Here is a 26,996-nt window from a genome sequence, read left to right on the forward strand (position 1 = left end):
TACACCAGGTTGCCCAAAGCCTCATCCAGCCTGCCCTTGAACACGTCCAGGGATGGGGCAGCCACAGCTTCTTTGGGCAACCTGTTCCAGTGCCTCACCACCCTCAGAGTGAAAAATTTCTTCCTTATATCCAATCTAAATCTCCCCTCTTTCAGTTTAAATCCATTGCCCCTTGTCCTATCACTACACACCCTTGTAAAAAGTCCCTCTCCAGCTTTCCTGTAGAGCCCTTTTAAGTACTGGAAGGCTGCAATAAGATCACCTCGGAGCCTTCTCTTCTCCAGGCTGAACAGCCCCAACTCTCCCAGCCTGTCTCCATAGCAGAGGTGCTCCAGCCTTTGGATCATCTTTGTGGCCTTCTCTGGACTTGCTCGAACAGTTCCATGTCCTTCTTGTGTTGGGGGCCTCAGAGCTGAACGCAGCACTGCAGGTGGGGTCTCACGAGAGCAGAGCAGAGGGGCAGAATCCCCTCTCTCAACCTGCTGGCCACACGGCTTTGGATGCAGCCCAGGACACGGTTGGCTTTCTGGGCTGGCAGTGCACATTGCTGGCTCGTGTTGAGCTTCTCATTGACCAGCACTCCCAAGTCCTTCTCCTCAGGGCTGCTCTCGAGCAACACAAGCACAGAAAGCAATAAAGAAAGCAGTCAACACCTTAAAATAAGAGCCAGGTCCTAGTGAGGATTGATAGTGCTTCCCACTGTGAAAGGCTGGTGAGTTTAAAGAGAAAGGGGTAGGGAATGCTTTTACAATGGTTCTTCTCTTGTGCTTTGCAGGCTGTGGAGTTCTGGATTTCCATATTGTAGTGTCTTGTGTAGACAAATTTGGAAGTTTGGATAATGCCACTTTTTGAAATGCCAGCGTTCTGTGTATTAGAAGCCCTGGTGCTTCAGTCTTGGCAGAGCTGAACCTCCTAATCACAACAGGATACGTTTGCATTGTCTGCAACGTAAGGTGGACGAGTTTTTTTAGTAATGAATTGCATGGCTTAAAGAGAAATTTCAAGGTAAACTTCCAGTGCAGCTTAATTATATTTTTTAAGTGAAATTTGATTTACAGGGTGGTTTAAATTAGATCTGCCAATTTGGATTTCAAGAATGGCTTTATGCTTGCATAAATAACAGTATTTTTTTTTTCTTTCAACAGAGGTTGCAGAACTTGAAGCTAATTTACCTTGTAAGTATAGCATTTAATGGGATGTGTTTTAAGGGGAAAGGGACTGTTGAACTGAGTGCTTTGACTGAAGTATGAATGCTGATGATATTTGTTAACTCTAGGGAAGGCTGTGCAAAACTCAGCCACCCAGGCTCGATCAGATTTTTTTTGTTGCTCCCTCTTATTAGCGTCCTTTGGAAGCAGTATTGATAATTTTGCTCTAGAATTTGACTTCTGGTGGAGTGGGAGCTTCCGTCTCATAAAACACCCAAAGATACCTGGAACTGAAGTGTGCATTTATTGCCTCACTCCTGTTATTCCTCCATTCTCTTTTTTTCGAAGCAAGAGATAGATGCTGTTTTAGGGGCAGAACAGATAGCTCAGTTCTCAGGAAACATATTAAATCACCCTAGTGCTTTTTCACTTCACATGCCAGCTGTAAGCTGATGTGTTTGTTAATAGTAAAAAATACTAATGAAAAAAAGTTTTAAGTGATCCGTATTCCTTAAAAAAAAAAAAAGGCAAGATAATGTGGTTTTAGCTCTGGAATCTTTCTTGTGATGTATGTTATGCTAAAAGCTGAAAATATTAATGAGCACTTTAAAATAGGCTTTTAAGAGCACAGGTTAAATGGCTCGTTGCTTCTAAAGCTGTGGATAGATAGTGAAAAATCAAATATATATTTTCTACTCCTTAGCTTTAAAAAGCCTCGTTCTGCAATGGACAGCAAAACACAAAACTCTTTTATAAAGAGAAGTGAAATTCCTGCTGCTCTGTATTTTTTGCTAAAAGTGGATGTTGACAGTGAAACTGAGTTGTTGCTGAGCTCCCTTTCCCTTCAAGTGTTGACCAGAACAGCATCACTCTGCCGAGTGAGCTCTTGGAATGCAGACAGGCACAGCAAGTTATTGCCTGGTAAGCTCAGAGGCACGTTCAGAGCCCATCTCTCGCTCTGCATAACTTCCTGCGGTGCACGTGCCTGTTCCAGAGTCATCGGAGATGTTTCCCCAGCAGGGAAAGAGCCATGAGCTGCTTGCAGCAGAGGCAGAGTGTCTGTGGAGGATATTACTATTCACAAGGTTTGTCCTTATCTTACAAAGAAAGGCAGTGAATATTCTCTCCAGTTACACTGGCAGGTAGCTTGTGATGTTTCTTGTCTTTCCCCTTCTTAGGGAAGCTTTGACCATGTTTTTTCTCTCTGGGTGAAACTTCTCAGTGCTGCTTCTGATGAGCATCTTTTATCTGGTAAGGATTCTAAATCCAGATCAATGCCTAGATCTCAAAAATCAGGTTTTTCAGTGTACGGACTGCCTGGTGGGAGGAATTACAAGGGGAAAAAATGCAGAGCAGAAGCAGCAAAAAGAGAGGGCAAGAAGAAGCATTGCTTCACTCATCTTTCTATATGCTCCTCTTTCTTAAAGACAATTATGGAGATTTTTTTGCAGAGTAATTCTAACTTTTGTCGAATTGTTGGAGTTTTTTTGTGTGGACTTCCACAGGATAACAACCACTTGAGAAATGTATAGCAGGGTTTGTCGTTACTACAATGTGAATGTGTTACTAGGATTTGTGTACAGTTCCAGTTATTTTTTTCAGGCAAATAGGGTCTGTATCTCTGATGCTATTGAGCTCCTTGACGAAGGAAAACGAACAGCCAGCTTGATGGATCAAGCAGCCAAAGGCTGCATAATGTGGATAATAATGTATCCATGGATATACACATCTTCGAGTGCCAGCTTGACAGCTCGTCTCTGGCATAGTCAAGAAAGGCCAGTTTTGTGCATGGGAAGGCAACTTAGTTTGTGTCATCAAATGTGAACAAAGGGCTGTTATGCTGTGAACTTTCATCTGTTGAGCTGAAACCACTGCCTAGTTTCATCACAGCCCCCAGGCAACCTCAGAGATCGATATTTTATCTTTTTTTTTTCCGCACTTGTTCTTCATTCTCACTCTTCTCCCTAAACTCATCTATCTGAGAATAAAAACATAGCGTTTTGTTTGTAATGATGCTCCATAGCCTTTGCTGTTAGTGCTTGTAATTAGTTACGCTGAAGAAACTTGTTCAAAGTGACAGCTGAATGGAGACTTCGCTGGTTTTTGGATGAAGCTTTCAATAAAGCTTGTATCTCATTGTACCTTACAAGTATAAATAATCCTTTGATAGCGTAGGGCTGCGGTGGTTTGACTTGTTGCAGACTGTGATGTATGATCAAATGTTTGGAGAGTGTGAAAGATGATATGCTTGCTTTCCTAACAGTGGAAAAACAATTGTCTGATGTAAATTACTCTTTTGCTTCATAGGTACGTGTAAAGTGAATTTTCCTGACCCAAACAAGCTTCATTACTTTCAGCTAACTGTAATCCCAGGTAATTTCTTAAACATGTTGCTTTTTCTGTGTGTGTTGATGTTCAGGAAATGTAATTCCAAGATTTTGCTCAAGAATCCAATAAACTTTGTAGTCAAAGAAAGACTGGCTGTAATACAGTGATTATTTTATAGAGGCAATGGAGAATCTGAGCTGGATTTTGAGAACTAGATTGCAGTAAAAATGCCATCAAAATCGAGCATGTTTAGGAGCTATTCAGGTCTTGTTCAGACACTTTGAAAACTTTTTTCTCTCAACCAATTTCAAACCACCTTGTTTTATTTGCTGAGAAAAATCTTGGACTATGTCTACAGAAACTATTGTATTACAGCCCCGTTATGTTGCAGATTTATTCTTTTCTACTGATTGCTTGGTTCTGCAGAGTTGAAAAGGTAGGTGACAGATAAAACACTGCTGGAAAACTTCAAATCTATGCATTTCTGAAGATGCTTAACAAGTAGGAGTCTTTTAAAAGTCTGTGGATATTCAAGTATGTGGAAATTAGATCTTCTGTTATCAAGACAACTTAAGTATACTGCGAAACTTCTGCTGACATGGTGTTCAATAAAAACAAAAGCTCAGGACTACATTTTTGGAGTTTATCATCTCCACCTGAGTTCTGTAATAGCCCTCTGAAATGACAAAGTTTGCTCACATAGCTGTCCATTTTTGAATAGAAAGTTTTGTTTGTGTTTCATGGATGAATTTGCATGGAAGATTATTTAAACTTCACATGCACTCCTGATTTTTGCTGTGTGTTACCTTTGAGACTCTGTGCAACTCCTTAAATGAGAACATTGATGTGTTAGGTACACAGAATTGTTAAATGTACCAGGATCAGTGTCTTCCTACCAACTGGTTCTTGTAGGTGCACATTTTCTGCACGTGCTTATTGACAATAGAATTTGGATGCGTTGTGGCAGTCAAGTGATGTCTTACCTATAGAAAAGATGATTTACACTTAACAGGGTGATAGTTTTTCTGATAATCCAGTATCTCGAAGTCAAACAGGCACTAGATGTCACTGTTGCTGCTTATTAGCCAAAGTCAACTAGTGCTTCGTCTGCTGAAGAACTCTTGGGTGGTCCTTGTTAACATGTCCACTCCTTTTTGTGATGGAAAAATGAGTAAGACTGCTCTAGTCAGTGTAATAAAAAATAAATGCAAGAGTGATTATGGAACTTTTAACCTCTCATTCTGTGTAGAAGATGTATTCGTGTTTACTTGGTGAGTGTTAGTCTACCTGCACCAAGTGTCCTTTGGTTTATATGATGCTGCTTTACTATATTTTGGAAATGAGTTAACTTCACAAGTAGTCATCACCGTGCGAGTCAGGGATGTCTAGAATGTGAAGCAATGATAGCTTCTTCGTACTAATTCTGAGGTGTCTAAATACATAGTCATTTTTTTGTCTGTTAACTGCTGTGCAGCCAAATGTTGCCATCAGAAGACAGCTGTTGAGTACACAGTATAGTTTTTTGCTACCTTCGTTGCTGAAATGATCTTGAGAATGAGATGATCTTAATTAACGTTTTGTTACTCTAAATATAGCTGCAAAGCTGAAGTCTCTGCAGTCTGACCGAAGTAAACATCTATTTTCAGCTGTGTATAATTCAGGTACAGAATCTTGTGATCAGCTACAGCTTAGCACAGTTCTTTAAGGGCAGAACCTAACACATACCAAGAAAATCTTTGTGGCTTTGATTTCCTTAATTACAGAGTTTTTTCTTTAGAATATGGGAAATATTAGTTTTCTTTGGAATAGCAGAGAAGCAGCTTAGTGGCTGTCACAGAATTCTTCTGGCTCAAATGGGCCAAAAACTTTGCTTGAGGCAACTATTTTTGCAGAATCTAAACTACGATGCATGAACCTTGACAGTCTGGAGTAAGAGCCAGTTTTCCTCCTCCTGCCTGGAGCTGCCTCTTGCATGGAGGAGGTGAGCTACTTCTGGAAACCCTACTCACACATCTGGCTCTTAACAGAGCGCTTCGCAATTAATGTCTGCACTTGAGGTTTGCAGTTTGCTTATCTGCAGTTACAGAAATTGCATCCTTCAGTGACAGGTCTGTTACAGGGGTGCTCATTATTTTATATTCATATTTTATGTTGAAGTTCTCATATTCTGATTAACACTGGAGCTTGAATTCTGCAACTAGGGAATCTTACACCAAGACAGTTCCTGCAAGTAGCCGGCTGTCAGGGTACCATGAAGGTACTAACTGAACATGTTTTTTAAAACAGTGCCTTTTGGGGTTTATTGACCAAGCTTGTTCTCAGCTGCTTTGTTTGACTTGGTCATTTCCAATGTGACTCATCTTGAAAGGACAGAGAAAGGAAGCTTCTTCAGGTTCTCCCAAAAAGACTAATTTGAACAAGAGAATAATCTTCACACCAAGCTCCCTTGCTCTGCACTTCTCATAATAACCTTTCTTAGTAAGCATTTAATGTCACAGAATTATCCTGGTGGCAGTGCGTTTTAAATTAAAGTGAATTTGTAGAAAATCTTGGTGAGGGTAACTGTTTATTTCATGTAAAGTTATTTGTCTGCAAGAAATTCCAATTTCTTTACGTTAGTTTTCTGCAGCGCACCATAAGCGGATATATAGTAGGACATGGTAAAAATGGATAAGACTTAGATTTTACTGCCACAACGGACAAACTGTGTTCCTGAGGCAGATACTGCTGGCTTGCTTTGCTGTCTGAAGCTTTTTTCCTTTTGTCATCTGAGACAATCGTTCTGTCATTGAAAAATGTGCTTATGCCGCACTGCTTGCCTTTGTTCTTATTTTTGTGCCAGTACCTTACTGGATCAAAAGCTAGGAAAAATAAAGAGATAGAGGCTTATGAGCTGGGCAGTTCTGCCTGCTGCACTGATATTTGGAGCACAAAATCGGAAGCCGAGACTAAAACATGGTAATGACCTGGAAAAAAAAAAAAGAAGGTGAGTTTAGGTAGCTTGCACATAAAGAAAACTAAAGGAATATGTAGAGTTAATGCAATTTTCCTACACTTCCCAGACAGTCGGGGTAGTTTGGGGCTAGTGTGATTATTTTAGTGTCCCATTCTTCAGGGAATTAATAAAGAGCCTGTTTTCTGTTTTGCATGCCATAAAATGACAAGTGTCCGTGAGCATGGCTGAGCATTTCAGTGCTGCTGATTCAAGGAGCTAGTATCAGAAGCACATCCTTTGTGGCCTGTCCTAATTATCTTGCATTTTCTTTTAAAGCCGTAAAATAAATCAGTTTAGTATTTTCACAGCGCTTTTAGCCATCAAAACACCTTACAAATGCAAACCAAGATTAGAATGGGGTTGTTGGTGATGGAACTTGAGACAGAAGTGGGAGGGATGCTTGGTCTGTTAATACAGCTTGAAGACGTAAGAGTTAAGCAGTAGGAGGAAGACTGGAGCTCAGACATATTCCTTCTTTGCAAAAGTCTCATCAGTGGCCAACTTCCTAAGCTAAGTGCTAAAGCTGTTTTATTTGACTGCTTTATTTATAGCACTTTCCTCGCTATTAACTTTGCCAGAACTTCAGTTTTTCCCCCCTGCTGTCACATGCCTAAAAAACTGAGAGTCTTTGTCCCAGTCTGAGGGTTGTGGGACACAGGGAAGGAAACGACCATGTGGGAGAACCTCTTTACTTGCTTGAGATGCTGTAAGATGACTTCATCAGAAAGGCTTATCTTCTTAATGCATTGCAAGACTTCTGGCTGGGTACTGAGGCCCTCCAGAGATATGAATTTTTAATATACATTTGAGTGATTGGTGACGAGTAGCATGCTTTATTGTTGCTTTAGTGAAAAGATTTACAAACATACAGGGAGAATTGTAAGAAAGGGGGGAGGAGAGGTGCTTTACTCTTGGAATTTGGTAAGTATGTCCTTGCTTATTTTATAATAGAACCAGCAGTGTACTCAGTGCATTTTTTGGTTAGTGCTAGCATGATTTGAGGCCAAAGTAAACTCAAAATGTAAAATGAGTTGTAATGCAAGCCAGCGAATTGTCTTTGAGGGAGACGTGATCATATATGTATAGAAATGATCTCCAGCAGGAGGCACAGTATGTAGAGTGCTCTTAGTCTTCCAGAGATTTCTCAGCTTTACATAGAACACAGAAAAAATAAGAGGAAACTGAGTTAATACATGAGGAATCTCTTACAGCCTGTGGAAGTGTTAATAGACAGAAAGTGCTTGAGCTAATCTGAAACCTGTTTTTGCTAAGGAAAAGGGCTGTTCTTTCACTGTCTGGTCCTGCAGCTTTGCTTCTGACACTGATAACTCCTCTTTAGGCCAGTTCATCTCAGTAATCCTGCAGGAAGCTCGATGCTCTTCCTGCAGTGATGGTTTTATACAGCGAGAGGCTCAGCTGAGCTTGTCCCTTCCAGCTGAACTTACTGATGAACGTCTGATTCATCCTGCACGTGGCCACTGGGAGTTTCTTCTGTGACTGGGTGGAAGTGGAGCTATCCTGAGCTGGGTCTGCGTGGTGGGGAAGAGCAGAGAAAATGTGAAACAACTGGTTGTGTTTTTTCCTCACCCCGTGCATCTGTTGAGCAAGGTTAGAGTGATCTTGGAGTCAAGGACCTGCCTTAATGTTCCTGCATGCTGCAGAGGCTATTGGCCTGGTGTTTCCAGTGTGCAGAGAGATGTGGAGCGTGGCTTTTCTCTTGCTGCTTGACTGGCAGGAATCTGACAGCCTTTTGGCAAGCTCTCCTCCCTTGGAGCTGTTCTTGAGTGTTTCTTTTGGACAATTGTGTTACCGTAAGGGTTCATTAAATCTGAGGGTTTTCTTTGACATAAGGCAACAGGCATCTATTTCGCATTAGCAGGGGTAGAACATGAAGAGCTGCTGCGCGCTTCACTACAAGTCTGCAAAATCAAGGACTGTTGAAATTAAGCCAAGGAAAATAACTTTCTGCTGCTGGATTTCCTGAACAACCTTAACAGTGGTGGTGGTTCTCCTTTACCTTGCTGTACTGGCCGCAGGTTTCTCCCTGCACAAACATATGTGGGTGTTTCATGGGATTGTGTATTTTGGAAACTGATAGCTTGATAAGTGCTTGTGAGCCAAAGGATGGTGGGGAGGCCCGTGGAAGGCCTTGAGGTACATGACTTGTACTGTGACAAACACTAAATTCCTGTATGATGTTGCTTTGTTGTTTAGTACGATCACTAAAAGATTGGAGACTTTCAGTTGTGGTTTTTACAAGGAACAGCGACATCCTTGGAAAAAGTGAGAATTCCTGATACTTGGTTAAACTATTACAATGTGCTAGGTGGTTGATGAAGTGTGGTTAGCTGTGTCCTGTAGGGTGTCTCAGTGGTGCTTGAGCTGTTGGAACACCCAGGGCGATCATTTCCTTAATCATTCCTTCCTGGAACAGTGAGTGTCTTGCTTGAGTGTTCTGCGCATTTGACAGGGAGCAGTTTCATCAAAAGGATACTGGTGTAACTCACCTTTTACATCTCATTCTTTAGAAATGGCTTGCTTTACTGATTTTTATCTCGGTATATTTGAAAACAGAAGATAAATGCTTTTATCTTGCCTTTTTCCATAAAAAGTAGTGCATGTGCACTTACTTTCTGGTAAAGCGTAGCATGCCTGAGAAGGCTGCTTAATAAATCAAACACACTTCAAAATCGAATTGGAGATGGAGAATGTATTTGGAAAGCATATGTTCTGAGCAGGTTATTAAAGTGAGATTTGCAGTGGCTAAGGTTGCAGCTTTGTGCAGCTCCATGTGGGATGACTGGAGGTTTGGGTGAGTGGGGTGCAGTTCAGTGTGGAGGTGGCTGCAAACATTGCTGTGTGGGGTGAGGAAGACCAGCCGTGTTCTGTTTTCACGCTCTGTGCCTATGCTGCTGTTGCAGTCCAAAATTTCTGGTGCTGTTCACGTGCCGAACCTGTCAGTGGTCTACACAGAGGCTCCTGGGAGAAGCTGGACCACGATGTACTTCTCAGCAGCTCTTCCACTGTTCTGCAGACGCAGGTCTTCGAAGCGGCAAACTGGGCATAGCGTGCAGTTGAGTCTTGTTTTTGGCAGCATCAGCTTTTACTGGCTCCCTTCCCTCTACACCTGAGGGTTTGTGTTATTTAGCAGTGTGATGCCCTCTGCTTTTCAGTAAGTCAGCTGATAAGAGGTTGCAAAGAGGAGAAGAGTAGGAGCTGACTGCTCTCTTGTGATTATGGCAGTTACAGTGTGGAAGCTACACGTCTGTGCTGACAGTGGTGAGATTGTAGCATGGAGTGAAGCCTGAGTGAGTGGATGTTGTGCGTTTGTTGGTAAGAGAAAATAGAAGGTTGTGCTAGATGTGTAGGGACTGGGAAGTCAGCAGGTCCAGAAGACACCATCCTGAAAGAGAATTTTCATGACGTATAATATAGGAGCTAGAACTTTTTTGTGGTTTAGAATGAGCTAGGTAATAAGAAAACTCTTCTAAATTTCTCTGTAAACTATGGGTTGCTTCACAGAATTTCCCTTTGCAATGTTGATTTTAAAAATAATGTAAAAAAAAAAAAAAAATCTGTTATACAATGATAGCCAGCCTTCCTGACCCTCCAGCCTTCACCATGGCTGTGCGGAGGGCTAGAGTACTCAAGGTAGTTTGAGCCTGAGCATTCCTGAGCTGTCCCAAACCCTCAGTGTGGGCTGGCTACCTATCTGTTTCCCTTCAATAATGACAATGCCAGACAGGCACATTCCAGGTCACTTGCAAGCATTTCATCTTCCAAGCAAGGCCATTTCAAGAGTTTCAGGTTGACTATTTTCCTGTTATATATATTCTCTCTCGTTAAATGCAACTAGATATTTTCAGATTTCATATTTTAAAATTTAACTGTTTTAGTAATTCCGTATTGAATCTGAGGTTGACAGAGGCAGGCAGATTTTTCTAACTGATACATGATCCTGAGATAATTACAATAAAAGAGCTAACTTGGTCTTTCATTGTAGTACACTCTGACGCATGGTCTTGCACACCATTTTTCGTATTACTCATGGTTTGTGATTGCTAGCACAAGTCTGGGAAGAGGTATGAAATCCTGGAGCAAGATTTAGCATGCATTAGCAAGTGAAGTATGTATCCAGCTCATTCCAAGGGTTGATGTTGTGGTACTGCACACCCTGTGGCTGCTGTGTGGCAGAATTTTGTTTATAGAGACGTGAGAAGTTCAGTCAAAGTTTCCTCTAGCCTGGTGTTGCCTGGTACTGGGATCAGAAAGATGGTTTGGCCAGGGTCACTCTGGGACTTTGGACTTAAATTTCTGCTGGAAAGGTTTTGGGAGTAAGGGAAGACACTGGTCACACTCTGTTTGGACTAGGTGGCAGGCAGTGTTATGGTATAACTAGGTTAAGTATTTGATAATAACCTTGTGCTGTTATTTTAATCTTTTTAATGACATGTATGTTGTATTATATGGCATCTGTTATTTTCTCTTATTTAACTATTTTTCTTTTTTTCTTTGCTAGATGAGGGCTATTACCAAGGTGGAAAGTTTCAGTTTGAAATTGAAGTTCCTGATGCCTACAATATGGTGGTGAGTATTTGTCAGTAATCTAGTAGTGGTCACTTCAGATTTGCTTTCCAGGTAGTAGGACTTCAGGGGAAACTTGACATTGAGGCTGAGAAAGGATCTTCTGTCTGTTACTGAAGTATCATGGGTTGTAGAGAAGTCTTGGCTGCCTGGAATTTTTGGACGTCATCTAAACTCCTGCTCAAAGCTGGGGTAATGTTAAAGTGGGACGTGGTTGCTGAAGGCCTGACTCAGTTGGCATTTCAAAATCTCTTAGGCTGAAGATTCCACTGCCTCTCTGGGCCTCTGTTCCAATGTTTAATTACTTTTGTAGTGCGTTTTCTTCCTATATCAGGTCAGAATTTCCCTTTTTGCAGTTTATCTGTTGCCTCTTACTTTTTGTTGTGCATCTCTAAGAAGAGCCTGACTGTCTCCTCTATACCCTCCCATTAGATAGCTGTAGACACTATAAGGTCCTCACCTCCAGCCTTCTCTTCTTAAGGCTGAACAAATCCAGGTCCCTCAACAATACTTGTACTGTGTGCTCTGGTCTCATCATCATCTTGGTGACTGTCAGCTGGGCTTGTTCCAGTTTAAAATTTTATCTGGTACAGGGGAGTTCAAAATGGGACACAGCATTCTAGATGCAAAGCATTTGATACTGTCCCACACGACATCCTTGTCTCTGAATTGGAGAGACGTGGTTTTGGTGGATGGACCACTTGGTGGATAAGGAATTGGCTGGATGGTTGCACTCAGAGTTGTGGTCAATGGCTCAATGTCCAAGTGGAGGCCGGTGACGAGTGGTGTTCCTCAGGGGTCAGTAATGGGGCCAGTGCTATTTAACATCTTTATTGGTGACATGTACAGTGGGATCGAGTGCACCCTCGGCAAGTTTGCAGGTGACACCAAGCTGTGTGGTGTTGTGGACACGCTGGAGGCAAGGGATGCCATCCAGAGGGACCCTGACAGGGTTGAGAGATGGGCCCATGTGAACCTCATGAGATTCAACAAGGCCAAGTGCAAGGTCCTGCATGTGGGTTGGGGTAATGCCAAGCACAAGTAGAGACTGGGCAGAGAATGGATTGAGAGCAGCCCTGAGGAGAAGGACTTGGGGGTCTTGGTTGATGAGAAGCTGAACATGACCTGGCAATGTGCCCTGGCAGCCCAGAAAGCCAACTGTGTCCTGGGCTACATCCAAAGCAGCGTGGCCAGTAGGTTGAGGGAGGGGATTCTGCCCCTCTACTCTGCTCTTGTGAGACTCCACCTGCAGTGCTGTGTTCAGCTCTGGGGCGCCCAACACAAGAAGGACATGGAGCTGTTGGAGCAAGTCCAGAGGAGGGCCATGAAGATGATCTGAGCTTTCCAGAGAAACTACAAATAACTGCAGTATCTTATTGTGGATAAATAGACAGCTCCAGACAACTTGGCCTTTTCCAGCATGAGAAATGTTAGTATTTCATTACTTTACTAAAATTGCAGAACCTTGCAAGGGAGAGGAGCTGCAATTAAAATAAAAATAACTTCAGACATTGTTTTCAGAGTTCAGCTGTCAAAAGAACAAGATTGGCTCCAAAAATGGAAAACAGTTGGGGCACACATGTGGTTCTCAGGAATTACGCCTGCAATTCTGTATCCCAGTAGTTTGATGTGTAAGGAAACTAGACTCATTTAAATTGGAGTCGCAGTATTTGCATTTAGGTATGAGTTGCAGCTTCTTTTAGTTTGAATGGTTTTGGTAATTGCTTTTGTAACTTTTTTTCTGATCCTTCTGCTCTCTGTTTTCTTACTTTTGGTGTTGGTAGTTCAGAACTTTGCTCTTGGAGAGGCTGAAGAATGTGTAGGGGAGAATACTAGGATACTAGAGAAATGTCTCCAGGAAGACCTTTGGCTTTTGTGGTTGGATGCACTAAGCCTAAATTCACTGTTGTATGTATGTGGTAGTTGTGATCACAGCATTGTTTATATACATGTATGAAGGAGGTGTTAGAATCCTAGAATAGTTTGGGTTGGAAGGGACCTCAAAGATCATCTCATTCCAACCCCCCTGCCATGGACAGCAACACCCTCCACTACACCAGGTTGCTCAAAGCCTCATCCAACCTGGCCTTGAACACCTCCAGGGATGGGACATCTACAACTTCTCTGGGCAACCTGTTCCAGTGTTTCACCACTGATTCCTGAGATCTAATCTAAATCTGCCCTCTTTCAGTTTAAAGCCATTGCCCCTTGTCCCATCACTGCATGCCCTTGTGAAAGTCCCTCTCCAGCTTTCTTGTAGGCCCTTTTAGGTACTGGATCCTGACTGTCTTTGTTGATGTACTTCTCTTAGTACATGTAGGTGGCTTTAGATAGCGTTTGTATGGGTTTTGGTTGTGCTTTTGGTTTTCCAGGTTCCCCTTATCCTCACCAATTAATTTCAAACTGTAATACAGGCCACCCTTACTAACTTGTGTGTGGTTACACACAGTGTAAATAAAGGTGGTCACTGAAGGTTGAGCTACAGCTGTGTTTTAACTTAAATAAATTGTGCCATCGCATACCTGAGAACCGTGGTCTTCAGCATAAAGGGGGAAACCCCATCGTGTTCTCTAGTCTCTAATTTTTAAAGTCATCTTCAACAATAGCAATTGAACCACTGGGTCAATGTTGGGCACGGGGGAACATACACAATGTATACTCATTTTAATTTCTGAAATTTTTGTGTTGAAGGTGTTCACCTAAACACTGCTGCAGGAAGGTAATTGCTATTTGTTAACAGGAGAGTTGAATGTTAATTTTGATCTGGGTTTTTTTTGATTCTCAATTGCTATAATTAAAAAATCTTCTAGTTTGTTACGGTTCCCTGCTCAGCACTGGCAGAAAATCTATGGCAAATGTTAATTAGATATTTTTAAATTCTGAGCACCTCTCATTCAATGCAAAAGTAAAAAGTTTGCCTTTGTGCAATTTAGGAAAAAAATGCAGTAGGTTGAATGTTGGAATATGGTCAGGCTATTAATGAAAATGTGTATGTTCACAAATATTGAGATAATTGTGCTGAAGCCACGGTTTATTTTCTGCCAGGGAGAACAAGACTGAAACAAGTGATGGCAGTGGTTTTTAATGGAGCTTTTCAGACCTGCTGGTGCTCTTCCAGCCTGTGAGCAAAGTTGAAATATCGCACATCTGTGTTGAGCTCCTTGCAGTGGTGCTGAACACGTTTGTGTTGGGAGTAAAAGTACCAGACGAGACTGGGAAGTCATTACAGCCCTGCTTTAGAGCCTGCATCCATTTTCTAGCTAATCTTTTTAGCCTGCAGAAAGGAAGAACATCTGTTTTTAAAGCTACAAAATGCATAATTTATAATATAGTTTCTGCAACGGCATCCTTTAATTTCTTTTGCATGCTGTTGCCATAATCCTGCGTGTTTGCTGCTCCTCTGGGAAGTTCTTTTTTTGCCCTTCGTTACTCATGAACAAGCATTCTGCACTGGGAAGGGAAGCGGATGTGCAGAATGGTGGCGTGGTGAAAGAGGTTAAGAATATATAATTAAAGAGGAAAAAAACTAGAAAGATTTCATGTTGTGGACTGCAGCCGTGGCATACTGCTCTGCCCAGGGATTAAAGTGCTGGAGACTGACTCGGGAAGTCGTGGGTCTGTGAGTACAGGGAAGTAACGTGTCCTCCTGCTTTAGGTGGGACTGACTAGGAGGTACACTGAGGTGCAAAGAGTCAAGACCCCAAAATGTGGGAGGGATGCTTTGCAGCCTGGATGCTTTGGAGCAAGCGCTGTTGGGAAGTGCTGCTGCTTGCTTGTGATCAGAGCACGCAGCTGGTTAGGGTTTAATCAGGCTCCTGTGCCATCCAGCTACTGTGCTGAGTACTGGAAGTGTTTATTGTGATTAGCTGTAGGGCAGTAAAAGATTATAAGGGTTCTTCTACTGTATCCATATTTAACGGAATCTCTTTAAGCTGTCGAAGAGGTGGATGGTTTTAGAAGCATCTGAGCTTGAGAACTGGAAAGGATTCCTATTTTTAATCAGTTATTGGAGACATGAGGATGGTTCAGATCGATTTGTGTTACAGTGCTAGTAGTAATTTGCATCACCCCACTCCTGCATTTCACTCTGTGCCTTCCAGAAAGGCTGAAGAGAGATAAGAGAGCTCACCATGGGCTTTTCCTGAAGCAATGTGTTTCCCAAAGAAGGGAACTCTTCCCAGTGCTGCTGTGCATTGCCATGTTGTCTAGTCTAGTGATGACTTTGTCCTTGTTGCTGGTTTAATACTGTAATTGAGTACGTATCAGCGTTGATTGTGCTGAACCAAGCAGTAATGAAATGAAATGGACCTGCTGGTACCTGTGGTCCGTAAACAATTTTTCTCCTACACTGCTGCTCTGCAAAGGTGACACTCAAGAAGTCGTGTGTCTCAGTAGTCTTTTTGAATTCGTTCAGTTCATACACTAATGAGCACTTGAGCTATCAGCTTTATGTTTTAATATTTACTCTCTCTAGTGTTCTCAGTTACACTTCTTCCTGCCTGATTAAGACAGATGCGGGATCTTTATCTTTTTTCCTTTTTTAGTGTTCGTGTGAAACTGCTACAAAGAACTCTTAACATTAAAACGCTCACTTTTTAAACTCCTCTATTGGAAATGAGGCCGGAATGAGGAATTCTGCTCATTGTTTTTCTGTGACCTCTGTGCAAACAGTCAGATGATGCTTCCTGCAGCCCTAATGAAGGAATTAGTTTGTCACGCTCCCAAGGATACAAACATACAAATATGATCCTGAGTGGAAAGGCCTCTGTTTTCCAGGAACAGTCAGAGTAAAAAAAAAATTTGAAAGGAGGACTTCATCCCATACATGCCTCAAAAATGTCTTCAAAAGGAATTTGTGCACCTCGGATCTCTTCCTTCTCTAATGATCTGATTGAGGCTGGCTGCTTTTTGGAGCCTTGGGGAAACCTGGCATTGTGTCTGCAGAATCCTCTGCTCGGATTCAAACTCTTTCACACCCAAGACTGACTTGATTATTTTTTTTATGGCACAGTTTTAGGGGCATGCCACAGATGGAACCAGTAACCTTGAGCTTTTGATGTTTTCTGGACTCAGTATGGTTCGTCCTATAAATACTGTCCATGTTTGGAGTACAAAAGGACAAAAAAAAATCATTGAGGAGGTTTTTTTTTCCCCCTAAAGTTAGTCTATGTGGAAAGGTATTACAGTGAGGAAAAGTAAGGATATTGATAGTTAACTTTTAAGTTATTTTAGGGCATTAAAAGTCTTTGGAAGATCGACATTTAATTTTATCTATTCTGAATTGCTTTTGAAAGCTTCAATTTTTTTTTTCCCTCAATTCTTCTGTAAAGATGACTGCCAAAGTACTAAAAGAAGTGTCAGCCTCTGCTAGTATAGGCCCCCTTCTGTCCCAGACGAGGGAATGTGGGATGTAGCTGCTCCACAGATCAAAACACTCCATATTTCATCATGTTTGGGAGGAAGAGTGCCTGATTCCTGCTTACACATCCATATGTGCATGAAACTGCCCTTGATACGTTACATACTTTGCGAATGTACCCTTCTTTATATCATCAACAATTGTACACAGGGAAGGAAAAACTTCTTTAACAATGTAATGTATTATTTATCAGGTAGCCTGTGAACTGTTTTCTGTGATGATGATGGGATACATTCCAGAACAGGAAGCAGTTGATACTCATACAGATGTTGCAGAGGGATCATAAGAAGAAAACTGGAGCAGGGTTATGTAATTCTATAGGACCTCCTCAAACAACCATGCCATTAGAAATATTAAAATCTATTGGTAAACCTGTCACTTGGCATTTTAAAGCCTTATTTCTGTTAGGAAATAGGCTGCAGGTTCATGAGCTTTTGTGTAAAGCAAACAGAAGTTTGTTAGTGTTTGTGTTTACAAAACATGCTGGGAATGTTGCTGCACTTCCAAACATCAGAGGAAGCTGTGAAACAGCAAGCAAAACATTTAATGGTGTACACAGCAAATGCCTTTAGCACCAAGTGCTGCTGCCTGGCCTCTGTCTCTGCAGCATCTATTCCCCAAGCACTGCTTTTTTGCTTGACTAGCTGCCCAAGAATAGAGGTCAGTGGGAGATCAGAGTGAATCGTTTTAAAAAAAAATAAATAAAATCCAGTGACCAAGGGATTAATTGATTTAAACCCAAATAAACTCTGTTCTTTTCTGCCTTAAGATGCAGCTGATTAAATAAGGGGTGCTACAAGACTGGGGACCTGGTGCTTTAAGGAATGGAACCAGATTAATAGTACATACCTAGTTTAATGTTCACATAAAACTGTGAGAGACTGAGAGTCCCTTTGGACAGGGGCTTTTTACAGGGCATGTGGTGACAGGACAAGGGGCAATGGCTTTAGACTGAAGGAGGGGAGATTTAGATTAGATCTAAGGAAGAAATTCTTCACTTTGAGAGTGGTGAGGCACTGGAACAGGTTGCCCAGAGAAGCTGTGGCTGCCCTATCCCTGGAAGTGTTCAAGGCCAGGTTGGATGAGGCTTGGAGCAACCTGGTGTAGTGGAGGGTTTCCCTGCCCATGGCAGGGGTTTGGAACTAGATGATCTTTGAGGTCTCTTCCAACCCAAACCTTCTATGATTGTATAAAACTAAACTGTCAGCTACCACAAGCCAGACCTTGTTTGGAGCTCCCGTGGATCTGGCATATCGTGTTGTTGGAGTAGACAGTCATAGAGACTGGCGAGTTTACTGATATTTTTATGACATGAGGTGCCTTTGGCAGTGGTCAAAAGCTGGGAATTTAACAGCAGAGCTGCTGGTTCTGGCCCATTTTCTGGCCAATATGTTACTTTTGGAAACAGCAAACAATTGAAAGGGATTTGGTTCCTAAAGGATCAGATGTCACAATTAAGGGGCTTCCATCTGCCTCTTCGGTGACCCTTTTTTATACAGGCTTGGTTTGAAACTGATGGAATGGGAATTGGGCTTAAGCTCCATCATAGAATCATAGAATCGTTAGGGCTGGAAGGGACCTTCAAAGGTCATCTAGTCCAACCCCCCTGCAAGGAACAGGGATATCTCCAACTAGATCAGGTTGCTCAGGGCCTCATCCAACCTGGCCTTGAACGTCTCCAGGGATGGAGCATCCACCACCTCTCTGGGCAACCTGTTCCAGTGTTCTACAACTCTCATGGTAAAAAATTTTTTCCTAATATCCAACCTGAATCTACCTCCCTCTATTTTAAAACCATTACCCCTTGTCCTATCACAACTGGCCCTCCTGAACAGCCTCTCCCCATCTTTCTTGTAGGCCCCCTTGAGGTACTGGAAGACCGCTATAAGGTCACCCCGGAGCCTCCTCTTCTCCAGGCTGAACAGCCCCAACTGTTTCAGCCTGTCCTCATAGGAAAGGTGCTCCAGCCCTCTTATCATCTTCGTGGCCCTCCTCTGGACCCTCTCCAACTGGTCCATGTCCTTCTTATGTTGGGGACTCCAGAACTGGACGCAATACTCCAAGTGAGGTCTCACGAGGGCAGAGTAGAGGGGGAGAATCACCTCCCTCGACCTGCTGGCCACGCTCCTCTTGATGCAGCCCAGGATGCGGTTGGCCTTCTGGGCCACAAGAGCACATTGCCGGCTCATATTGAGCTTCTCGTCCACCAGTACTCCCAAGTCCTTCTCCTCAGGGCTGCTCACGATCCATTCTCCGCCCAGTCTGTATTTGTGCCTGTGGATGGAAATTTTGAGGCAGCACAAGGAAGCTCAGGGACCCAAAGTGCATGACTTGGACAGTTCCTGTGTCGAGACCCACTCCTACTGTAAGGCAGTTCCTCTTCCACTGGTCGAGCTAGGTAATCCAGTCCATCAAAAGCACAAGGCGGTGTGGCTTTGCTTTCCTCAACTTGTTTCTTTGTACTATGTGCTTAGCTGTGTTTGGTGTTCAGTTTCAGCCCATCTCAAGAAGTTCTTCAGGAACTGGTAGAAGACAGTAGTAAGAAATAGCTTAGGGCTAGCTTGTAGCTCAGTCCGTGGAATCTGTATTCCTGTTAATGCCTCTTTTGGGGAATTATGTTTTGTAGAAACTGTAAAGGAAAAAAAACCCTGGAGTTGCAGTTGCAAGGCAGTTCACAAGAATGCTTTGGGTCTATCTAGCAAGAACATTTCAAATAACATTGATTCCAAATTTCTGCTAGGAACCCCATCCCTTCTCTAGGGAAAGGGTTGTGAAGTAAAGAACTACAGATAGTGATCTGTATTAGTACACCTGTTCTGTGAGAGTGCCAACTTGATAAAGATCTGAAACAGTTCATTAAGTTCATTTATTGATTGGCACTTCAGATTCAGTCTCTCACTTGGTGAGAAGAATGGAGGGGAGAGATTATTTACTAGCTGCGTTTTTAAAGAAATGAGGCAAGCTTGAACTGAAGCTTGTTCTGCAAGCTTCCCCAAAACTGAAGTCAGTGTAGGTGTAGTTCTCAAATGCTTGCAGTGCTTTCTTATGCCATATATACTTTGAAGTGGACTGAGAATGGATGTGAAAGTCAGACGGTTTCCATTGTAAAAACTGATGAGAGATCCTAAAAGATAAGTGGCTGCTTAGAAACGGAGAAGAAAATTAACCCATTCACTGTTGTGACCCCCAGCTATGATTGGATCTGCCTGTGCAGCTTTTGGTATCTGAGGTGAAGGAAGAGTTGGAGCGATGAAATAAATGGGTTTTATAATCTTTGTTGTGCAAAGTGTCACGTGTATGATCTGGAGATGGTTGGAGATATTCAAGTGAAACATCATCTTAAGGAAATCTCGTGTGAATTTGTTGGTCTAAGGAAGACTCAAAGATGACTTGGAACAAGCTTGAAGTTTTGTCTGAAGATAAATTTTGTGATAGTGCTGTAGTTGTCCTGTCTAACAGAGGAAAAAGAAAAGAGAGAGAAAACCTTTGTTTTATCGTCAGGAGTGGGGGTTTCTAATTTTTAGCGATGAAAAACACTGATGAAAGGATAAAGGAATTCTTTTGTTTCCATGATACAATGAGAGACACCAGTTAATTCACTCTGTGAGGATTTTGAGATTACTTTTTTTAAAGATTTAGTTTGTTTAAAGATTCCTTTTTTTTCGTACTTATCAATACATTCCCTATTTGAAGGTGCATATGGTAGAAATTTACTCTTTTATCTTGAGCTACCGGCATGGAATAAATACTGCTGTTCCCTTTCTTAAGAACTAGACATAATCTTTCAAAACAATGTGAAGGTGTAGCTAATGAAAAGTTGTGCTGTTAGAAGACTTCTAAGAAGAACACTTGTTTTGAAGGTAACAAGTTTGAGACTGTTTTCTGCATGCCACTTAATTTTCAGTAATGCTGTGATCCAGCTCTGGGGCTGTGTCCCTTGAGTTACTGGACAAACATGAAATAAGTGTGGAAAAAAGTCAATGTCTACATTATAAATTGCAGATTTGTTGTGGTGATAGGTGTTTCTTCTTGTAGTGCCAGACAAGTTATTGGTAGCTCAGTGCTATATGTTATTTTCTTTCCTCTTTTCCAAGGAGTCTTAGTTAAAAAAAAAATTTACCAAAAAGATAGTTGGGAAGCTGAGAACAAAATGATGATACAAAACACGATGCTGCTATGCAGATATAGCAATTTGAGCTATTTTGTCTCTTGACTGAAGACTTCATGGGAAGCAGTGGAGGAAAACAGCTCCACATTTATAATATGTGATTTAATTGAAATTATGAAAGGTACAGGTCGGTGCTGATGTATTCCGGTACACTTACTAGAGGAAATCACCTGCTTGATTGAAAGCTGCAAATTGTAATTTGGAGAGCATGGATGGAACAACGTGCTGTTGCTAAGCTACCAGAATTCTTATGACCTGCTCTCTATTTACTTCACAAAACTAGAGCAAAAGAAACTGTTTTAAGAATCTACATTTCGAAACCCACTATGAAATTCAGAAATCCGGTGATCTTGCCTGAAAATAAGTTTGGTGTTTTTTCTGTTGGTGTCTTAAGTTTGGATATGACGCAGCTTCTTGATGCTTCTTGTGATACTTCCTATGCAATTGTGAACAGGAAGGTCTGCTTTAGAAGAAGCTGCTCTTTTGACGTAGTTATTATCATTGCATCCTCTGCTGGTTTTTAACAAACCCTTGCCTTGAATAAGCCTTGGGGGAAAACATTTAGTAGATTTCCGGTTTAAATTGCTGTCTTACTGGTTAGGTGTTAAGAAACTGAATGACATAGAATGTTTTCTTTCCTCTGAAGTAGACAGGACAAGAGAGTAAGTTTTCTTGGCTTTCTTTAAAGTTATACTTTTTCTTACAAAAAGCCTGATACTAGCCCAGATTTGTAAAGAGTTGAGAGAAGCTAAAAGGTCAGAAAAAGCTGGTGTAACTCCTGTAGGTTATGTCATCAGTGTCTTTAACATACAAACCTAGGCTGTGAATATCGGGTATATTTGCCTTTTTCAGCTCTGTGATTTGTAACAGTGATATGGTTTAATTTTAAAGGCTAACATCAGACTTTGTTTTTTCTCCTGGCAGCCTCCAAAGGTAAAATGCTTGACAAGAATCTGGCATCCGAACATTACAGAGACGGGAGAAATCTGCCTGAGGTAGCCACATCATTCTCTTTTTTTTTTTTTAACCTTGGAGGTTTGTCTGTGTGATAAAACATTATGTATAATTTTCATGCCAGTGTCTTTTTTCAATGGATTGTGTTGTTCTTGCTGTGTGTTAGAGACCATGAAGAGCCTGGCTCTTCAGGTTAAGACTTAATGTTTTGTTCTACTTAGGGTAAAAATGTAAACTCTAACCTGGGCAAAACTCAGTTGGGTGTTTTTGTGTGGGTTTTCCCCCCCCCGCCCCAAGAGGGCTTAAAGCTTTACTTGTTTTAATGCCTGAATGTGTTAAGTGCTTGAAAACCATTTATATTTCAAAAAGGAAGGAAAAAGTGTTCCTTTAACTTTGTCAATAACTATTCTGTCTTTGCCATTTGTTTATTTTAAAATTTAATATGCACTATAAGACACATGTGCCAGTTGTAACAAAACAGAGTTGTGGGAACGTAGGTCAAAATATGAAGCCCAAAAGCTTTACTTTGGTAAAGAGAGAGGCTTGTGTTGTTGAGTCGTTTTGCGTGATACAGTAAATGTTTCCTCTTCAAAACCAGAAACTGGTTTCTGAAACTTTATTTTCAGTGTTTCATCATGAGTACCTGATGGTGAAATTGGCTGGAAACCAAACATAAACAGAAGTGAGAAGCATGACTGTCATTTTTCAAGTTAATAGGACATAAAAGAAAAAACTATATGAAGCAGAAGAGATGAAAATAAGTGAGATTGAAAGCTGTTCTGAAAATCCAAAACCGTTGCCACCATTTGTAGCAGATTAGTGCTTAAAAAAAAGCTATTTTTTTCCTCTAGATTTAAAAATATTTTAACGTTGTGTTCAAGATCCTGGCGAAAATGAAGTTTTCACAGGGTAATTTGTCACACTTCATATGAAGGTCAGGCTCATCAGCTGATATCAGTGCTTTTAGTCACAGTGATCTGCTCCAGGCTTGAGGATCGTGTTTTTACAGTTTCAATTCCACCAGAGTCGTCGTGGTTTAGCCAGTGGAGAAAGCTTAGATGCTTTAGGTCAAATAGTGCAAGTAAAGAAAAAGTTAGCTGTCTCAAACCAGAGAACAAGAAATACTAGACACCAAATGATAGCTAAAAATTTAAGTTCTGACTACAGTGCTGCATCTTCTGAGGTTAAATAAAGCCTTCTCACATTTTTGATTATATTTTACAGTTTCTTGTCTTTAAATGGATTTAATTATAAAAGATTAATGTAGTGTTGGAACATCGTAATTGTACTTAATGAAATGAAGTAATTTTTGTGGCATCTGCACTGAAACGCCAGCTTTATTTGATTGTCGTATACTTTAACATGTCAAACCTTTGAAATGTCTTACCATTTAGATGGAAAAACTAAAATAACTGAGATTGCTGCATGCCTGTTATAATGGAGAATGCGCTCTATATATAGTACCTGCAATCAACTTATAGATGAGCCTTTACATTAAAATAGCTTCAGTTAAAATTCCTTGTCAGTATTTTTCCCAACTGTCTTTTATTAAACATACCTCATGCTATGGTATGTGTTGGTTTGATAATCATCCTTGAAACAAAACATACCAAATGATTGAACTTGTGGTTGAGTGTAGTAGTTTTGGGCAGGCAAAGTGGTGTTTTTCTGTCTTTTATGGATTGCAGCTACTCTGGATCATGTTAATAATGGACCAAATTAATTAGGTGTGGACCATACCTGCGAATATTGCCTCCACTTGCACATGTGGATAGAAAACATCAAGATACCTAGAGAGGATAATAGTTGCTTGCTACATATGCCACTTTAGCCACCTTCTTGGACAATGTGTAATGCACGTCACTGACTGCTTCCCCTCTGCCTCTGTTGATATGATCTCTGCCTGAGGTGTTTTTTCCTCTTTGACTACGTAAGCTTTCAGAATAGTTTAATTACTCAGAAATTTCGCTGCTTCTCTGCTACGTGGTGAGGTGGTCATTGTTCTTGGATGTGTCTTTTTCAGCAGTAAGTGTTGTTAGTTAAGATTTGGATGCTTCATGGTGCAATAGTAAAGGCTACGGCATGGAGAAGTGTTTGAAAACTGGTTAGTTTTATTATCTAAAATGTATCACCATTAGCATGGCCAACAGATTGAAGGAGGTGATTCTACTCCTCTGCTTTCATGGGACCCCACCTGCAGTACTGCGTTCAGCTGTGGGGCCCCAACACAAGAAGGATGTGGAGCTGCTGGAGCGGGTCCAGAGGAGGCCGCAAAGATGATCCGAGGGCTGGAGTGCCTCTGCTATGGAGACAGGCTGAGAGAGTTGGGGTTGCTCACCCTGAAGAAGAGAAGGCTCCAGGGAGACCTTCTTAGCAGCCTTCCAGTACCTAAGGGGGAGCCTGCAAGAAAGCTGGAGAGGGACTTTTTGCAAGGCTACATAGTGACAGGACAAGGGGCAATGGCTTTAAACTGAAAGAGGGGAGATTTAGATTGGATATAAGGAAGAAATTTTTCACTCTGGGGATGGTGAGGCACTGGGACAGGTTGCCCAGAGAAGCTGTGGCTGCCCCATCCCTGGAAGTGTTCAAGGCCAGGTTGGATGAGGCTTTGGGCAACCTGGTGTAGTGGAGGGTGTCCCTGCCCATGGCAGGGGGGTTGGAACTGGATGATCTTTAAGGTCCCTTCCAACCCGAACCATTCTATAATGATTCTATCTAGTATAGCTCAGTACTACAATTTCTCCAGCTATAAATGCTGATTAAGTTGATGGCTTGTTTATGTTCCCCAGTGCTGTTCCCAGTCTCCTCAGCTGTGGCAATGTGGAAACAAAAAGCTCTTTAGAAGGACTTTCTACACAAATTGTTCCACTCATCCAGTCTGTAGCGTGGCCTCCAGAACAGTTGCACTGGTGGTGCTGGGTTGAGCAGGGAGGTGGGCAGCAGGAGGTGAGCAAGTGAATAACCCCTCTATTGTGTCCCTGCCAGTGGAGGGATTCCGAAGTGGATTTGCAGCTTTTCAGTTCACACTTACCTTGACTGATACTTTCTGTTGGCAAAAGGAAGGCAGAAGTTTTGCTGGAACTGACGTTTTAAGTGTGTTCATCTCAGATCTTTACATAAAGCAGATTTTGCTCCTGGGCTGATCTCCCCATTACAGTAATTCTCAGTCACTGAAGCTGTAAATCATGTCAACTGGACTTTCAGAAAGTTTTAGGCTTGCGAGAGCCATACAGTTGCCAGTTCAGTAGATGTTTTTGCACAGTCTTTTAGGGTGCTGCATATTTAAAAAGAAAAAATTCCTCAAAGCTTTTCTCCGTGCAGGAACCACTCATAGAATGAGGAGATATTTGTGGAAACGAAAGCTGAGCAACAGGCCGGTCACATCAGTGGCTGTTTTGGTTACTGTAGCTTCAAAAATAATGATTTTTGCAGTCTCCCCATAGGAACTTGTATCCAAGGATTTGAAATCATGCTCTGGGAGGTTTTCTTAGATACAAACACCAGATGTTAAGGTGCAGTTATCAGTTCCAGTCCCCTGTGACTGAGGACACACTTGGCTTTTTCTCAGACCCTACTACAGCCGAAAGCAAATGGAAGTAGTGCTTTACTGTCCGTCGGAATTCCCGGTGAAGTTCCCTGCCTGGCAGACTCCTGCTCCTGCCCACAGCATTCCCCCTCCTGTCCGCCGTGCCACTTCCCCAAGGCATGCACTCACCAGCTTTAGTAATCTAAAATGGCACAAAAATCGTACAGTTGGCTCACCTTCTGTCCTTACTTTTGCAAATTAATTCTCAAGCATCACAAGGGAAGCTTCTGAATGTTTATTCAACCTAAATGATACTGGATGAACTTTCTGGCACTTCTACATGAGACAGCAAAGTCCTGGCAATTTTGGAATAGTCACTTCAAGTAGGCAGGTTTTCCTGACCATCAGGTATCCTGAAACCCTGGTGTAACAAGTGGCTTTTGTGGTGTATCTAGCAACTCATCAAAGGCAGCTTCTTGAAGCGTTGAGTGGGTGAGAAAAACTCTACTGGTTGGGCAGTTTGAGAACTTCCAAGTAGCCCAGCTCGTCTATGGCAGCAGGACCCACGGATGACAGGTCTTTGATCAGATGCTTGTTCATCCACTGCAGTAGATGTGGTTTGTGTATTTCTACTCATTTAGGTGTTCTTTCTGCTGTGTTTGTGATGCTCTGAAAGCACATCACCATTGAGACCTCCGAACTCTGGCAGTTATATCTAGGTCATCCCCATGGAGAGCATGAGATGCAGTTTCTCTAGACACCCTGTGCTGGGAAAAGGTTTTGATTAGGGGCCTAATGATCGTTTCCAATCCGCAGGAAGAAAGAGGATGCTGCTCTGAAAATGAATTCTATCACCAAATGAGAAATATTAGGCACAGTTACACTTGCCTATCTTCATTGCTTTTCTGCCAGAGCTCTGAGAGGTATGAGTGTCTCCTCTCAAGTCCTGACTGCTGATGTCCCCAGCTGGAGATGTGCTGAGAGCTCTAAGGCTTTGGGAAGCTGGAAGGATGTTCATGTGGCTTAGCTGATGTGCTCAGGCACTTTGAGCTCGATCAATTGATACTTTTATGCTCTTTTTTGTGTGTGCTAACTTATTCCATGCTCTTAAGTCCACAGTGAGCTATATGAAGAGGTAAAGGGGAGCACTGTAGCAAAATTTCAAGGATCGGACAAAGCAAGCTAAAAAGTCCATTATTTGCTCAAAACCTGAAAATCCTGGCTCTTGCCTGTTCAGTAGCATTTTTACTTTTGCTTTTGTAACATGAACAAGCCACAAGATCCTATTTTTAATGCCTTTGAAATTAGTTTTGAACTGTGCTAGTAGTAATGGCATATTTTATCTTCTTAAAGGCATAGAAATTAGATTAACAGCACAGTTAAGATGAAATAGTCTTGTCCAGTATCATCATCCTTTTCCTAGCATCTCTACATTGAACAAGGAGTAATGCTAGTCATAACATATTTCCTTGGATTAAAAGCTTGGCACGTTCAATAACTAACTATATGGATAGCCTTATATGGTCCAGTCATCCTCTGGAATTTAAAAATGACTTAATACATGTCATCCTGGAAGATGGTAAAACCTAACAGTCTGACTCTTTGACTTTAACCCTGTCATTTCAGTTGTAGAAGCTGCTGGTGGGAATGAATTTTGGTGCTTTGCTACTTTACTGTGTGAGTTTTCAGATTTAGGTTGCTTCTTAACAGAGGAAGACACAAGCAGAAAATGATGCATCAAGGAGTTTTCCAGACTCTTTCTTTCTCTTTCAGATTATGACTTTCACTTTCACAAATGTGAGCAAAACGTCAGCTCACTTCTCAATTATGCTCTGGTCTCCCAGTATTTTTACCTCTCACAACTGCTGGTGTTT

The 26,996-nt window shown here is 41.8% G+C and overlaps 1 protein-coding gene across 1 annotated transcript in view; it reads left to right on the forward strand.

The window, feature by feature from the left end:
* UBE2F (ubiquitin conjugating enzyme E2 F (putative)) overlaps positions 1-26,996 on the forward strand; it is an 87,685-nt gene that overhangs the window by 11,318 nt on the left and 49,371 nt on the right. Inside the window, exons 3-6 of the mRNA XM_086615838.1 lie at positions 1,146-1,175; positions 3,456-3,521; positions 10,991-11,058; positions 21,567-21,637. Coding sequence (XP_086471964.1) covers positions 1,146-1,175; positions 3,456-3,521; positions 10,991-11,058; positions 21,567-21,637 — 235 coding nt within the window. The remainder of the gene's footprint in view (positions 1-1,145; positions 1,176-3,455; positions 3,522-10,990; positions 11,059-21,566; positions 21,638-26,996) is intronic.

Source organism: Tauraco erythrolophus, chromosome 8, assembly GCF_009769465.1.
Source record: "Tauraco erythrolophus isolate bTauEry1 chromosome 8, bTauEry1.pri, whole genome shotgun sequence".
In the NCBI taxonomy this organism is placed as follows: Eukaryota; Metazoa; Chordata; class Aves; order Musophagiformes; family Musophagidae; genus Tauraco; species Tauraco erythrolophus.